The sequence below is a fragment of the Salvelinus namaycush genome, chromosome 7 (genome assembly GCF_016432855.1).
Source record: "Salvelinus namaycush isolate Seneca chromosome 7, SaNama_1.0, whole genome shotgun sequence".
Taxonomy (NCBI): domain Eukaryota; kingdom Metazoa; phylum Chordata; class Actinopteri; order Salmoniformes; family Salmonidae; genus Salvelinus; species Salvelinus namaycush.
Window position 1 is genome coordinate 54,869,282 of NC_052313.1, and position 17,500 is coordinate 54,886,781.

At 46.7% G+C, this 17,500-nt stretch overlaps 1 protein-coding gene across 1 annotated transcript in view; it reads right to left on the reverse strand.

The window, feature by feature from the left end:
- LOC120050848 (receptor tyrosine-protein kinase erbB-4-like) overlaps positions 1 to 17,500 on the reverse strand; it is a 175,957-nt gene that overhangs the window by 115,929 nt on the left and 42,528 nt on the right. Inside the window, exons 5-9 of the mRNA XM_038997377.1 lie at positions 10,374 to 10,508; positions 7,827 to 7,892; positions 6,120 to 6,238; positions 4,491 to 4,632; positions 3,325 to 3,438 (exon numbers count right to left, since the gene is read on the reverse strand). Coding sequence (XP_038853305.1) covers positions 3,325 to 3,438; positions 4,491 to 4,632; positions 6,120 to 6,238; positions 7,827 to 7,892; positions 10,374 to 10,508 — 576 coding nt within the window. The remainder of the gene's footprint in view (positions 1 to 3,324; positions 3,439 to 4,490; positions 4,633 to 6,119; positions 6,239 to 7,826; positions 7,893 to 10,373; positions 10,509 to 17,500) is intronic.

Sequence of the window (17,500 nt, forward strand, 5' to 3'; positions counted from 1 at the left end):
ATATGGGAGGAGACAGAGAGGTAAGGGGTGGTACAGACATCAGGATTGGTTAGGAGACAGAGAGGTAAGGGGTGGTACAGGCATCAGGATTGGTTAGGAGACAGAGAGGTAAGGGGTGGTATATGGGAGGAGACAGAGAGGGAAGGGGTGGTATATGGGAGGAGACAGAGAGGTAAGGGGTGGTACAGACATCAGGATTGGTTAGGAGACAGAGAGGTTAGGGGTGGTACAGACATCAGGATTGGTTAGGAGACAGAGAGGTTAGGGGTGGTAAATGGGAGGAGACAGAGAGGGAAGGGGTGGTATATGGGAGGAGACAGAGAGGGAAGGGGTGGTATATGGGAGGAGACAGAGAGATTAGGGGTGGTATATGGGAGGAGACAGAGAGGTTAGGGGTGGTAAATGGGAGGAGACAGAGAGGGAAGGGGTGGTATATGGGAGGAGACAGAGAGGGAAGGGGTGGTATATGGGAGGAGACAGAGAGGTTAGGGGTGGTATATGGGAGGAGACAGAGAGGTTAGGGGTGGTATATGGGAGGAGACAGAGAGGTAAGGGGTGGTACAGACATCAGGATTGGTTAGGAGACAGAGAGGTAAGGGGTGGTACAGGCATCAGGATTGGTTAGGAGACAGAGAGGTAAGGGGTGGTATATGGGAGGAGACAGAGAGGGAAGGGGTTGTATATGGGAGGAGGCAGAGAGGGAAGTGGCGGTATATGGGAGGAGACAGAGAGGTTAGGGGTGGTATATGGGAGGAGACAGAGAGGTTAGGGGTGGTACAGACATCAGGATTGGTTAGGAGACAGAGAGGTTAGGGGTGGTAAATGGGAGGAGACAGAGAGGGAAGGGGTGGTATATGGGAGGAGACAGAGAGGTTAGGGGTTGTATATGGGAGGAGACAGAGAGGGAAGTGGCGGTATATGGGAGGAGACAGAGAGGTAAAGGGTGGTATATGGGAGGAGACAGAGAGGTTAGGGGTGGTATATGGGAGGAGACAGATAGGTAAGTGGCGGTATATGGGAGGAGACAGAGAGGTTAGGGGTGGTATATGGGAGGAGACAGAGAGGGATGGGGTGGTATATGGGAGGAGACAGAGAGGGATGGGGTGGTATATGGGAGGAGACAGAGAGGGATGGGGTGGTATATGGGAGAAGACAGAGAGGGATGGGGTGGTATTTGGGAGGAGACAGGGAGGTAAGGGGTGGTATAAGGGAGGAGACAGAGAGGTAAGGGTGGTATATGGGAGGAGGCAGAGAGGTTAGGGGTGGTAAATGGGAGAAGACAGAGAGGTAAGGGGTGGTATATGGGAGGAGACAGAGAGGGAAGGGGTGGTATATGGGAGGAGGCAGAGAGGTTAGGGGTGGTAAATGGGAGAAGACAGAGAGGTAAGGGGTGGTATATGGGAGGAGGCAGAGAGGTTAGGGGTGGTAAATGGGAGAAGACAGAGAGGTAAGGGGTGGTATATGGGAGGAGACAGAGAGGGAATGGGTGGTATATGGGAGGAGACAGAGAGGGATAGGGTGGTATATGGGAGGAGACAGGGAGGTAAGGGGTGGTATAAGGGAGGAGACAGAGAGGTAAAGGGTGGTAGATGGGAGTAGACAGAGAGGTAAGGGGTGGTATAAGGGAGGAGACAGAGAGGTAAAGGGTGGTAGATGGGAGTAGACAGAGAGGTAAGGGGTGGTAGATGGGAGTAGACAGAGAGGTAAGGGGTGGTAGATGGGAGTAGACAGAGAGGTAAGGGGTGGTACAGACATAAAATAATGTGAGTTCTGGTATGTGGGTACCTTTGGGACAGATGTCATTATGGGGGTACCTTTGAGACAGATGTCATTATGGGGATACCTTTGAGACAGATGTCATTATGGGGATACCTTTGGGACAGATGTCATTATGGGGATACCTTTGGGACAGATGTCATTATGGGGGAACAGTATGTGGGTACCTTTGAGACAGATGTCATTATGGGGATACCTTTGGGACAGATGTCATTATGGGGGAACAGTATGTGGGTACCTTTGAGACAGATGTCATTATGGGGATACCTTTGGGACAGATGTCATTATGGGGGTACCTTTGAGACAGATGTCATTATGGGGGAACAGTATGTGGGTACCTTTGGGACAGATGTCATTATGGGGGTACCTTTGGGACAGATGTCATTATGGGGGTACCTTTGGGACAGATGTCATTATGGGGGTACCTTTGAGACAGATGTCATTATGGGGATACCTTTGAGACAGATGTCATTATGGGGATACCTTTGGGACAGATGTCATTATGGGGATACCTTTGGGACAGATGTCATTATGGGGGAACAGTATGTGGGTACCTTTGGGACAGATGTCATTATGGGGATACCTTTGGGACAGATGTCATTATGGGGGTACCTTTGAGACAGATGTCATTATGGGGGTACCTTTGGGACAGATGTCATTATGGGGGTACCTTTGGGACAGATGTCATTATGGGGATACCTTTGGGACAGATGTCATTATGGGGATACCTTTGAGACAGATGTCATTATGGGGATACCTTTGAGACAGATGTCATTATGGGGATACCTTTGGGACAGATGTCATTATGGGGGAACAGTATGTGGGTACCTTTGGGACAGATGTCATTATGGGGGTACCTTTGGGACAGATGTCATTATGGGGATACCTTTGGGACAGATGTCATTATGGGGATACCTTTGGGACAGATGTCATTATGGGGGAACAGTATGTGGGTACCTTTGGGACAGATGTCATTATGGGGGTACCTTTGGGACAGATGTCATTATGGGGGTACCTTTGGGACAGATGTCATTATGGGGGTACCTTTGAGACAGATGTCATTATGGTGGTACAGTATGTGGATACTTTTGGGACAGATGTCATTATGGGGGTACAGTATGTGGGTACCTTTGGGACAGATGTCATTATGGGGGTACAGTATGTGGGTACCTTTGGGACAGATGTCATTATGGGGGTACAGTATGTGGGTACCTTTGGGACAGATGTCATTATGGGGGTACAGTATGTGGGTACCTTTGGGACAGATGTCATTATGGGGGTACAGTATGTGGGTACCTTTGGGACAGATGTCATTATGGGGGTACAGTATGTGGGTACCTTTGGGACAGATGTCATTATGGGGGTACAGTATGTGGGTACCTTTGGGACAGATGTCATTATGGGGGTACAGTATGTGGATACCTTTGGGACAGATGTCATTATGGGGGTACAGTATGTGGGTACCTTTGGGACAGATGTCATTATGGGGGTACAGTATGTGGATACCTTTGGGACAGATGTCATTATGGGGGTACAGTATGTGGGTACCTTTGGGACAGATGTCAGTGCAGGGGATGCACATCTTGATGCGGTTCTCCTCCACTTCCATCTTGTTGCTGGGACAAGCCCTCACACAGGAGCTGTGGTCCACCACAAAGTTATCTGGGACACAACACACAGATATACACTAACGTTACTCTACACGTTACAGAAACTCTTCCACAGGGCTGTCCTACATGGTTGTGTATAACGTTACTCTACACTTTACAGAAACTCTTCCACAGGGCTGTCCTACATGGTTGTGTATAACGTTACTCTACACGTTACAGAAACTCTTCCACAGGGCTGTCCTAGATGGTTGTGTATAACGTTACTCTACACGTTACAGAAACTCTTCCACAGGGCTGTCCTACATGGTTGTGTATAACGTTACTCTACACTTTACAGAAACTCTTCCACAGGGCTGTCCTAGATGGTTGTGTATAACGTTACTCTACACGTTACAGAAACTCTTCCACAGGGCTGTCCTACATGGTTGTGTATAACGTTACTCTACACTTTACAGAAACTCTTCCACAGGGCTGTCCTACATGGTTGTGTATAACTTTACTCTACACTTTACAGAAACTCTTCCACAGGGCTGTCCTACATGGTTGTGTATAACGTTACTCTACACTTTACAGAAACTCTTCCACAGGGCTGTCCTACATGGTTGTGTATAACGTTACTCTACACGTTACAGAAACTCTTCCACAGGGCTGTCCTACATGGTTGTGTATAACTTTACTCTACACTTTACAGAAACTCTTCCACAGGGCTGTCCTACATGGTTGTGTATAACGTTACTCTACACTTTACAGAAACTCTTCCACAGGGCTGTCCTACATGGTTGTGTATAACGTTACTCTACACGTTACAGAAACTCTTCCACAGGGCTGTCCTACATGGTTGTGTATAACGTTACTCTACACGTTACAGAAACTCTTCCACAGGGCTGTCCTAGATGGTTGTGTGCATGTGTCTGTGTCAGTCCCCTGAATTGATTTGTACATCAATAGTTTTGAAGACATTCAGGTTGAAACATTGCACTCAATAAAATGTGGAACATTCATGGTGTGGGTCATGGGTCATGGGTCATGCCAGTGTTATGCATGGTGTGGGTCAAGGGTCATGCCAGCGTTATGCATGGTGTGGGTCAGGTAACCAGTTCTTACGGGGACACTTCTCCACACAGAAGGATCCATAGGTGTACTTGGCCCGTGGGTTGGATTCCAGCTGGAAGGTGGTGGGGTTGTACACAAAGGGCTGGGGGCACTGGGTCACACACGCCCCGCTGTCGTTGAAGTTGGTGCAGGCCTGGAGAGGAAACATTAGGAACATGCACACAGTCTGAGGGTATAGGAGCGTGGGGTAGGACTCAATTAGACCAGCCACAGTAATGTACATTGACGTGGTCTTTGTTTAGAAACTACTGTCCGGGCAAACACATCTTATTCTGAAATGTGGAAGCATGACGTGTTAGAGCCGTCTACCTAGAAGTGGTATGTTTTACAACAGACTACCCTAAACCATATGGTGATTTTACTTCACAGTGGGATACAGAGCTATTATGTAAATACTACAAGGATGGTTAGATGGGATTGAGCCCTGAGGAACACAGGGACACACCACTGTTTACTGTTTACTACATGAACAGTCGTTTTTAGCCAGGTTTAATCATATTACAGTATACAGGTCATACTGTATCTGCAGCCAAAACACTCTTATCCTCCAGGTCATACTGGATCTGTAGCCAAAACACTCTTATCCTCCAGGTCATACTGTATCTGCAGCCAAAACACTCTTATCCTCCAGGTCATACTGTATCTGCAGCCAAAACACTCTTATCCTCCAGGTCATACTGTATCTGCAGCCAAAACACTCTTATCCTCCAGGTCATACTGGATCTGCAGCCAAAACACTCTTATCCTCCAGGTCATACTGGATCTGTAGCCAAAACACTCTTATCCTCCAGGTCATACTGTAACTGCAGCCAAAACACTCTTATCCTCCAGGTCATACTGGATCTGCAGCCAAAACACTCTTATCCTCCAAGCCTCCAGACACACCATATTTGAGTCAACTGTGAGTCAAATAGAAGCCATTGATCCGAAGGCTAAATGGTGAAATGTTTTTCTCATAAAACGTTGAACTTGTCTGTCGTCAGTGTTTGCGACCTCTAATAGTGACTAGTAATTGAATTGGATAAGGCTCTATAAGTTACAGCTGTAATATCGCTCTGTTAGTAGAAAACATACCTTCATTAAATGAACAGAAAATGTTAGGGGATGAAGGATCATAATTAGAATAATAAATTAGCCATTTGGTTGTTTCATCTGAGGAGGAGTCAGTAGACTTCTACAGTCTATTAAACACACAGAGATGTGTCTTTCAGTAACTGGGGAATTAGAACATTTGTGTGAATTCTGTTGTTGTGTTGGGAGAGTAATGTGTGTGTGTGTGTGTGTGTGTGTGTGTGTGTGTGTGTGTGTGTGTGTGTGTGTGTGTGTGTGTGTGTGTGTGTGTGTGTGTGTGTGTGTGTGTGTGTGTGTGTGTTTGTGTGTGTGAGGGGGGTTAACTGTGGATAACTGTGTAGGTGTCTGTGTGTATGCGCGGGCATGTTTGTGTGAGCGTATGTGTGTGTGTGTGTGTGTGTATGTGTGTGTGTGTGTGTGTGTGTGTGTGTGTGTGTGTGTGTGTGTGTGTGTGTGTGTGTGTGTGTGTGTGTGTGTGTGTGTGTGTGTGTGTGTGTGTGTGTATGTGTGTGTGTGTGTTTGTAGGTGTGTGTGCGTGTGTCCACATACGAAGCAGTCTGTGTCCTTGGGTCCCGAGCAGCCCCCAGCACACTCCCTGTGGCAACAGTTACTGACGTAGGGGCCGAAGCAACGGCCGTCACACTGCTCAGCACACACAGTCTTGGTCACTGTGGAGAGCACAGGGTTTACATTACTGACACAGGTATACACACACACGCACACACACACGCACACACACACAATGCACTGCCAGTTATATAGTGTAAGTTATAGCTCTCCATAGAAAATGCCTGATATGGAACGTGGTCAATTCTAAATCAATCCCTACACCCCTGTTGTATGCCACTGGGTTTATATCCTGTTGAGAAGAGAAGAGGACCCCAACAACACACACACACTTCACACAGTGGCATAATAATTCTGGGTTGTCAAAGCCTTGCGTTTAAGTGCTCACTTCCTGTCCCTCTGTGTGGGAACATAATGAAGCGGTAGGACAGAAAGCTGTGGAGCTCTTAGCTCTATTATTCTGACTGAGGAACGGCAGAGAAAAGACCAATCACTCTCTATGGTTGTCTATGACGACTGGAGTTCACCCTGTCATTGCGCAGAGGAGTGTTACAGTGAACTCCTCAGCTGCTTGATCTCTCTCTGTTTCTCTCGCTCTTTCTCTTTCTGTTTCTCTCCCTCTTTCTCTTTCTGTTTCTCTCCCTCTTTCTCTTTCTGTTTCTCTCACTCTTTCTCTTTCTGTTTCTCCCGCTCTTTCTCTCTCTGTTTCTCTCGCTCTTTCTCTTTCTGTTTCTCTCGCTCTTTCTCTCTCTGTTTCTCTCGCTCTTTCTCTCTCTGTTTCTCTCGCTCTTTCTCACTCTGTTTCTCTCGCTCTTTCTCTATCTGTTTCTCTCCCTCTTTCTCTTTCTGTTTCTCTCGCTCTTTCTCTTTCTGTTTCTCTCGCTCTTTCTCTCTCTGTTTCTCTCCCTCTTTCTCTTTCTGTTTCTCTCGCTCTTTCTCTTTCTGTTTCTCTCGCTCTTTCTCTCTCTGTTTCTCTCCCTCTTTCTCTTTCTGTTTCTCTCGCTCTTTCTCTTTCTGTTTCTCTCCCTCTTTCTCTTTCTGTTTCTCTCGCTCTTTCTCTTTCTCTGTTTCTCTCGCTCTTTCTCTCTCTGTTTCTCTCCCTCTTTCTCTTTCTGTTTCTCTCGCTCTTTCTCTCTCTGTTTCTCTCCCTCTTTCTCTATCTGTTTCTCTCCCTCTTTCTCTTTCTGTTTCTCTCGCTCTTTCTCTTTCTGTTTCTCTCGCTCTTTCTCTCTCTGTTTCTCTCCCTCTTTCTCTTTCTGTTTCTCTCGCTCTTTCTCTCTCTGTTTCTCTCGCTCTTTCTCTCTCTGTTTCTCTCCCTCTTTCTCTTTCTGTTTCTCTCGCTCTTTCTCTTTCTGTTTCTCTCGCTCTTTCTCTCTCTGTTTCTCTCGCTCTTTCTCTTTCTGTTTATCTCCCTCTTTCTCTCTCTGTTTCTCTCGCTCTTTCTCTCTCTGTTTCTCTCGCTCTTTCTCTTTCTGTTTATCTCCCTCTTTCTCTCTGTTTCTCTCCCTCTTTCTCTCTCTGTTTCTCTCTCTCTTTCTGTTTCTCTCGCTCTTTCTCTTTCTGTTTCTCTCTCTCTGTTTCTCTTTCTGTTCATCTCTCTCTCTCTTGCTCTCTCTGACCTTGTGTGTGTGTGTGTGTGTGTGTGTGTGTGTGTGTGTGTGTGTGTGTGTGTGTGTGTGTAATACGTACAGCTTTGGCACTGGTTGTCCTGATGGCCCCAGCAGCGTCCGTTACAAGAGCGATGACATCGTTTGCCTGCGGACCACACACACACACACACACACACACACACACACACACACACACACACACACACACACACACACACACACACACACACACACACACACACACACACACACACACACACACACACACACACACACACACACACAAACATGTCAGATAACCATCCACACAAACACAAACCTCCATCCTCCAACCCACCACCCACAAACATCCTCTCACCACACATTAACCGTTCCCCCTAAACACACCCTTTCTCAGAAACCACCCCCACACTCACCCACTCACTGAGAGTGGGTGAGTGTGTGCTCTGAGGGTGGGTGAGTGTGCTCTGAGAGTGGGTGAGTGTGCTCTGAGAGTGGGTGAGTCTGCTCTGAGAGTGGGTGAGTGTACTCTGAGAGTGGGTGAGTGTGCTCTGAGAGTGGGTGAGTGTACTCTGAGAGTGGGTGAGTGTGCTCTGAGAGTGGGTGAGTGTGTGCTTTGAGAGTGGGTGAGTGTACTCTGAGAGTGGGTGAGTGTACTCTGAGAGTGGGTGAGTGTGCTCTGAGAGTGGGTGAGTGTACTCTGAGAGTGGGTGAGTGTGCTCTGAGAGTGGGTGAGTGTACTCTGAGAGTGGGTGAGTGTACTCTGAGAGTGGGTGAGTGTACTCTGAGAGTGGGTGAGTGTACTCTGAGAGTGGGTGAGTGTGCTCTGAGAGTGGGTGAATGTACTCTGAGAGTGGGTGAGTGTGCTCTGAGAGTGGGTGAGTGTGCTCTGAGAGTGGGTGAGTGTACTCTGAGAGTGGGTGAGTGTGCTCTGAGAGTGGGTGAGTGTACTCTGAGAGTGGGTGAGTGTGCTCTGAGTGTGGGTGAGTGTGCTCTGAGAGTGGGTGAGTGTACTCTGAGAGTGGGTGAGTGTGCTCTGAGAGTGGGTGAGTGTGCTCTGAGAGTGGGTGAGTGTGCTCTCATTGTTCTCGCTGGCTCTCTCTGGGTCTACAGTAAGTATGAGGGACAAGGATCCACTCCCCAGTCAAGTCATCTCTCTGAGGCATAAAGTGGGGACATGACACATAACAGTTATCATAGCCCACCGTCAGTGAGCGTGAATGGACCTGTCATCATCAGGCTTTAATTGACTGTGTGGTAATTACATGCTGAAGTGGAGGGCTGAGTGAATGTCACCCTCGGCCCCCTGCCTGCCTGTGAAATTACGCCTAGCTCACTCCAAAAATGATTATGTTAAATAGCGACCCAATCTGGCAACCTCAAAGTAAGCCTCAATCTGGCAACCTGGGCTCCCATGCACGCCGAGCCACTCTCTCATTTTATGCCAACTCTTATTGTCTTATACTCCCTCTTCCTCTGTTCTCTCTTCTGTCCTCTCCTCTGTCCTCTCTTCTGTCCTCTCTTCTGTCCTCTCTTCTGTCCTCTCTTCTGTCCTCTCCTCTGTCCTCTCCTCTGTCCCCTTCTCTGTCCTCTCATCTGTCCTCTACTCTGTCCTCTCCTCTGTCCTCTCCTCTGTCTTCTCATCTGTCCTCTCCTCTGTCCTCTCATCTGTCTTCTCATCTGTCCTCTCCTCTGTCCCCTTCTCTGTCCTCTCATCTGTCCTCTCTTCTGTCCTCTCTTCTGTCCTCTCTTCTGTCCTCTCTTCTGTCCTCTCATCTGTCCTCTCATCTGTCCTCTCCTCTGTCCTCTCATCTGTCTTCTCATCTGTCCTCTCATCTGTCCTCTCATCTGTCTTCTCATCTGTCCTCTCCTCTGTCCTCTCTTCTGTCCTCTCTTCTTCTTCTTCTTCTTCTTCTTCTTCTTCTTCTTCTAACATCTCAAACAGACATTATAGTGAAGGACACCTTGTGGGGAGAAACTACATGCTCACTCGAGCGTTGTGTGACATTTTGTGGTCATACGTGCTGTTTTTAGTGATCACTGTGACATTCAGTGACATTTTCTACACTGATATTGAATGCATATCATGCCCTCACTTTTCTTTGGCATACAATGCAATCTAGGGAGGGGAAAACAAATTGAAAATGTGGAGAAGGTTTGGGGGACTGGACTTGGAACTAAAATGGCTGTGTGTTTTGACACACAATGGCCGGTAGCCAATGGCTGTGTGTTTTGACACACAATGGCCGGTAGCCATATCAGTGTTCCAAACACTTTGATTGGAGCTGGCTGTCAGCTTTAGTGAGCTTTATGTGCAGCTGAGACAGAATCACCATGGGCCTGGCTGCATAGCAACACAACCACCTCCATGTGAGTTTAATCACTGATCTATTGTGATGCTGCTTCCAACTCACCTTCAGCAAAACAGAGAAAAAGGATACAAAAAAAGGAACATTTTAACAATATAATTTGTATGAAACTGAGGAAATATGTAAGCGTGTGAAGGTGTGAAGGTGTGTGTGTGTATATTGTGCACCTTGGAAGTTTAGAGAAGCATCCCTCAATATTTTTATCAGCACCTCGACCACCCCTCCCTCTCAGCGTTGTGGTTTCTCCCCATACTCACATCCAAGGCCACTGTTGTTGGACGGTACCACCAAGAGTTCAGCTTGGGGGTTCTTGATGATGTCTCTCCAGTGGATGGTGTCGGCGTGGCACAGGAACTTGTTCTGGTCAACATAAACCCCCCCGTTCAGGATCTCTGTGCAGAGAAGGACACACATATACACATAATAAGCACATAACCATTAACATGTATGTATGTATGTATGTATGTATGTATGTATGTATGTATGTATGTATGTATGTATGTATGTATGTGTGTGTGTGTGTGTGTGTGTGTGTGTGTGTGTGTGTGTGTGTGTGTGTGTGTGTGTGTGTGTGTGTGTGTGTGTGTGTGTGTGTGTGTGTGTGTGTGTGTGTATGCATGCATGCGTGTATGCGTGTGTATGCATGTATGCATGTATGTATGTATGTATGTATGTATGTATGTATGTATGTATGTATGTATGTATGTATGTATGTATGTATGTATGCATGTATGTACATGTTGGAGCAGAACATCAGTGCATGAAGGTTACTCCTGACCATTCCTGAACATGCTATGCATTTCTTTACTTCTAATCCCTGCAGATGTAAACTATTGAGTCAATGTGAAAAGGTAAAGGTGTGTTGTTGTCATAAGGCCAGGTATGCAGGCCTACCCTCCAGCAGTAGTCACTAGACTGCTCCATCCTGTTAAGTAGTGTTTACTGTCGCTTCTGAAAGGCGTCCATTGTTGATATGCTTTCATGCTACATCTACAAAGCTTCCTCTCCATCTACAAAGCTTCCCCTCCATCTACAAAGCATCCCCTCCATCTACAAACAGACGAATCCTCACTCAATGAATTCCTAGAAAATTCTATGTTCCCCCGTGACCTACTCCAGATACAGAAAGAAGGACACACAGCGGATAAAGGAAGGCTTTGGGTCAAACCCCCTCTTACGGTATTCCACTAATAGCAATAATATGTTTCTGTCGGAGGGTTATAGCCCTGACCAGATGTCTGCATAGGGAACCAGAACAATCTAGAATCCCGTACATATATCACTGTCTTTATATGACAATGTGCAAGTCAATTACAGGATTTGGACTCAATCATGTAGTTCCTCTCTGGATGAGTCTCAAGCTAACAGTAGAGTTTGTGTGTGTGCGTGTGTGTGTGTGTGTGTGTGCATCTGTGAGTGTGTGTGTGTGTGTGTGTGTGTGTGTGTGTGTGTGTGTGTGTGTGTGTGTGTGTGTGTGTGTGTGTGTGTGTGTGTGTGTGTGTGTGTGTGTGTGTGTGTGCGCGCGCGCGTGTGTGTGTGTGTGTGTGTATCATCCATGATGACCCCTGGTTCTGGGAACACCCTTGTCATAGTTAATGAAAAGAATCAGAAGTTATAATCCAGATTGGGCCGGATTAGGAAACATGCTCCACCAGTATATTATAGTCTCTGAACAGATTAGCAGCATATGAAAATATAAAGATGAGGCGTATTCAGATATTCAGAAATGTGGAGTAGTGGGGGAAGCTAATCATTATGAAGGAAATGGCTTGATTTAAACAAGGAACTCTCCCGTGGATAAAGATAAACTAAATTTTCTTCAAAGTATTTGACATGCTGGCGGTCTCCCTCGCCAGGGGATGGTCTATCATTGCAATTTCATCTACTAATATCACCTCGCACAAAGAAGGATTTTATCAAAGGGATGTTTTACATGTAAATGTATCAGACTGTTATAAGAGAACATTCTGTACCAATTACAATGGTATGCATGGAGCCTAAATATTCAGGGCGTTTGTATCTTATTCAATCATAGAATGTGATTCAATAGAGAATAGTCAGGAGGATATTCAGGATTGTGGCAAAAGTATGTTGATTAGATTCTCCCTGGATTGTTGATGCTGGTGCCTCCATAGAACTTCTCCATCACATTGTCCTCACAGAAATATGCTTACTCTGGATGTCTTCTTAGATTCTATGGATGTCTTCTTAGATTCTATGGATGTCTTCTTAGATTCTATGGATGTCTTCTTAGATTATATGGATGTCTTCTTAGATTCTATGGATGTCTTCTTAGATTCTATGGATGTCTTCTTAGATTCTATGGATGTCTTCTTAGATTCTATGGATGTCTTCTTAGATTCTATGGATGTCTTCTAAGATTCTATGGATGTCTTCTTAGATTCTATGGATGTCTTCTTAGATTCTATGGATGTCTTCTTAGATTCTATGGATGTCTTCTTAGATTCTATGGATGTCTTCTTAGATTATATGGATGTCTTCTTAGATTCTATGGATGTCTTCTTAGATTCTATGGATGTCTTCTTAGATTCTATGGATGTCTTCTTAGATTCTATGGATGTCTTCTTAGATTCTATGGATGTCTTCTAAGATTCTATGGATGTCTTCTTAGATTCTATGGATGTCTTCTGAGATTCTATGGATGTCTTCTTAGATTCTATGGATGTCTTCTTAGATTCTATGGATGTCTTCTTAGATTCTATGGATATCTTCTTAGATTCTATGGATGTCTTCTGAGATCATATACAGTATTATCTGACACAATATTAGAAACCACAGAGATAGCAGTGAGGAGGAAGAAGAGAGGATGTGAGTCGTTTGCAGGACCTCCATGACAGCAGTCCATTAGTCAATGCCAAAATAGTATCCTTTCACTGTAGAGAAACAGTTTGAAGAGTCTGAGGGCGAGAAAGAAAGAAAGCATAGAGAGAGGAAACATGGAGATCCTCAAACACCCCAGACCATCCATTCACTATCTACCTCCTTGCAGTGAACAGTATTTGACCTTCTTGATGGATGTTTACAGTACATTACTGTACATGGCTGTTGAGGACATTGCGTTGCTGCGTCCTACATGACCACTGTGGGGCTAAAGGGATCTATGAGAGACAGGCCGTTAGAGAGGGGATTGAGGGAGGGAATCAGCAGCAGGCGTTTCTCTCAGATCCCGCCTAATTGGACGATGTAAGGCCATGGGCATTCAGGGCTTCAAAGGACATTATTCATTGGCTGTTGAATGAGGGGTTGCTTCCAACCACTTGTTATCCTTTGAAATCCCAGAACACAAATAAATGAAGAGGTTCTAGATGATTCTATTCTTTGTGTGTGGCTGTGGCTTACGTTAGGATCACGTTATCTTAACCCATGTGTGGTGGTCATGTTTTAGTTTTTCACCCAATGTTCACGGGTCTGATGGACCCACAACATTATTGGGTTTTTAAAACAATACAGCCATAACAATTTATCGAAAAGACTTATATCAATTACAAGCAATATGGACAGCATCCATGGTTAATATTTACCTCTGCTAGTTCACATTTATCAATAAAAGCCCAATTCGTTATTTTGTTGTTGATAAAATGTGTTTTTTGTAAACAAAAGTTAAACTAGTTAAATAAAGGTTAAATAAAAAAATTAAAACATTTCAAAAAGAACTGAACAAATTGGAAGGACACATTTTACAGACAGTATTTTATGGAAATGATATATGAGCCCCATTGAACACAAATGAAGCCCGCTCTACACACCACATGAAGGACAGAGTTTTACTGTATTTGTGTTGCAAATGTATTACTTTGTCTTCCTGTCCTTCTTGGGTCCACACATCACAGCGCTTCTTCTTTGTCACGTTGGTAACAAGGATCTGGGAGACAGGCGCAGGAATGCGTAATAGTTTTTTAAATTATACCCCAAATTACGGCGTGCCGTGTAAAGGCACAGGCCCGTTGCAGCTGCCGAAGTTGCGGCGGCGTCGGACGGACCAGTAGCAGCGGCGTCGAACCGACCAGTAGCAGTGGCGTCGGACGGACCGGTTGTGGCGGCGTTGGACAGGCCAGTTGCAGCTGCCGAAGTTGCGGCGGCGTCGGACGGACCAGTAGCAGTGGCGTCGGACGGACCGGTTGTGGCGGCGTTGGACAGGCCAGTTGCAGCTGCCGAAGTTGCGGCGGCGTCGGACGGACCAGTAGCAGTGGCGTCGGACGGACCGGTTGTGGCGGCGTTGGACGAACCAGTAGCAGTGGCGTCGGACGGACCGGTTGTGGCGGCGTTGGACAGGCCAGTAGCAGTGGCGTCGGACGGACCGGTTGTGGCGGCGTTGGACAGGCCAGTTGTGGCTGCTGAAGTTGCGGGGGTGCCGGACGGACCAGTCACAGCGGAGTCGGACGGTCCATTCTCGCTGTCTCCCTTAATGTTCGATCATTCTGTCACGTTGGTAGCAATGATTCGGGAGACAGGCGCAGGAATGCTTAATAGGGTATTTTATTATAACCCAAATTATAGCGTGCCGTGTAAGGGCACAGGGACGAAGACCAAACAAACACTATACAAAGCACAGGTTTGAAACCCAAACAAAAGAGCGAGGAGTACCTCAAATATCTACACACGAGCACAATGATTAATAACACACGGGACGAGACCCGTAATCATCTACACAATCCACAAGGGCCCGAAAGCCAAAACACACAGCACAGGTACTCACACGCACCAACGGACATAGTAACAATAACGGACAGCACCATGGTGAACAAAGGGCACGTATATACAAATACAACCAGTGGAAATAGGAGCCAGGTGTGAGCGATGAATGTTCCAGAGGGATCTGTGACATTCTTGTTGCTACCGGCTGCAATCTAGAATTATGAAAATATTTAGTTCAGGAATTTTACTAACATCTCACTCACTCACATATATAGTTACAGCAGGCCAAGGTAAGAGAGTCAGACACACACACATGCAACAACATCACTCACAATTACTTCCGGTATTGGAGTTGTTGGTTCTGTGGGTCGGGCGGATGGGGCACCAGCATCCACCTCCTGAATCCTTTTGCAGCTGTAACCAGTCACCAGCTTGTCTAAATTGTCCACCCCTCCTTTTGTGGCATTGTAATCCATTGATTTCTGTTTTTTGATGTTCCTTGTAACAGATTCTCCCATCCCTATGCAGCGTACTCATGAGTACCACATTTTTGCCTTTCTTTGGCACTCAGGACACTAGGGACGTGTCGGCCATGAACACAAACTGAGAGGAATTGATAGGCCTGTTCCGTGTATTCAACAGCTGAGGTGGGAGCTCTGGTTTGTTTTTCCGTACTGTTCCCACCATTGTCAGCTTCCTCTTGAGGAGCTCCTGTCCCAGCTTGTGGGAATAGAAAAGTTATCGCAAGTGATGTTGGGGCCACGGAGTCCCTGTGTCACGTCCAGGACAACCCACATCCCTTGGTTCTTCTCAGGGGCTCCTCCATCTGGCTTCCCTGTATACACTTGCAAGTTCCACGCATATGATGAAGCAGTATTACAGGCAGCCCAGATCTTGATTCCAAATTTTGCGGGTTTAGACAGTATGTACTGTCTGAAGGGGCAGCGGCACCTAAATAGTATAAGCTGCTCATCAACAGCAACATTGGGCCCAGGGTTGTTAAACAGGGGAAGGTGGTCCACCCACTTCTCCCACACTGACCTGATTGCAGCTAGCTTGTCTCTCTGCCGCCGAGCTGGTCTGGTGTCTCTGTTATCGAAGCTGATAATCCTGGAAATAATGTGGAAGTTTTCCAGAGACATTGTTGCAATGAAAAGTTCTCTGCCAGTTTCTGCATCCCACAGAGATTCTGTGGATTCCCCATTGGATCTGAAAACACCAGCAAGGATAAGAACCTCAAAGTATGCATGTAAATGAGTTTGGTCCATTTTCTTCCATCTCTCTCCAAAAGCACGCCTTCCTTCCAAGTTAGTGCAGTCCAGAATGCTTTTATGGATGGTGTCTGGGATGAACAGTTCAAAAGAAGACTTTATGTCCTGCACATGAGTAACCGCCATCCGCGTCGGCCCCGGTTGCATCCTTATCACATTGACAGCCATGCGGGGTGTCTCATTCCTTAGGCAAGAAGACCATTCAATTTCAAACATGTTTGACATCCATCTTTCTCCTCCTGCAGGCTGCTGATGAGCTGGTTGCTGACGGACTGGTCCTGGGGCTGGTTGCTGACGGACTGGTCCTGGGGCTGGTTGCTGACGGACTGGTCCAGGGGCTGGTTGCTGACGGACTGGTCCTGGGGCTGGTTGCTGACGGACTGGTCCTGGGGCTGGTTGCTGACGGACTGGTCCAGGGGCTGGCTGCTGACGGACTGGTCCTGGGGCTGGTTGCTGACGGACTGGTCCAGGGGCTGGCTGCTGATGAGACCTGACTGCCCTTGACCAGCACAAAAACATTCTGTGGCGGACTGCAATAGCATCGAATAGTCCCTGCGATATGCAACTGTTCAGGGAAGTCAGGAACCAATACACGCAGTCAGTCAGGAAAGAAAAGGCTAGCTTTTTCAAACAGAAATTTGCATCCTGTAGCTCTAACTCCAAAAAGTTTTGGGACACTGTAAAGTCCATGGAGAACAAGAGCACCTCCTCCCAGCTGCCCACTGCACTGAGGCTAGGTAACACAGTCACCACCGATAAATCCATGATAATCGAACATTTCAATAAGCATTTCACTACGGCTGGCCATGGTTTCGTCCTGGCTACCCCAACCCCAGCCAAACACCCCCCCCCCGCAGCTACTTGCCCGAGCCTCCCCAGCTTCTCCTTCACCCAAATCCAGATAGCAGATGTTCTGAAAGAGCTGCAAAACCTGGACCTGTACAAATCAGCTGGGCTAGACAATCTGGACCCTCTCTTTCTAAAACTATCCGCCGCCATTGTTGCAACCCCTATTACCAGCCTGTTCAACCTCTCTTTCGTATCGTCCGAGATCCCTAAAGATTGGAAAGCTGCCGCGGTCATCCCCCTCTTCAAAGTGGGTGACACTCTAGACCCAAACTGTTATAAACCTATATCCATCCTGCCCTGCCTCTCTAAAGTCTTCGAAAGCCAAGTTAATAAACAGATCACTGACCATTTCGAATCCCACCGTACCTTCTCCGCTGTGCAATCCGGTTTCCGAGCTGGTCACGGGTGTACCTCAGCCACGCTTAAGGTACTAAACGATATCATAACCGCCATCGATAAAAGAGAGTACTGTGCAGCCATCTTCATCGACCTGGCCAAAGCTTTAGACTCTGTCAATCACCGTATTCTTATCGGCAGACTCAATAGCCTTGGTTTCTCAAATGATTGCCTCGCTTGGTTCACCAACTACTTCGCAGACAGAGTTCAGT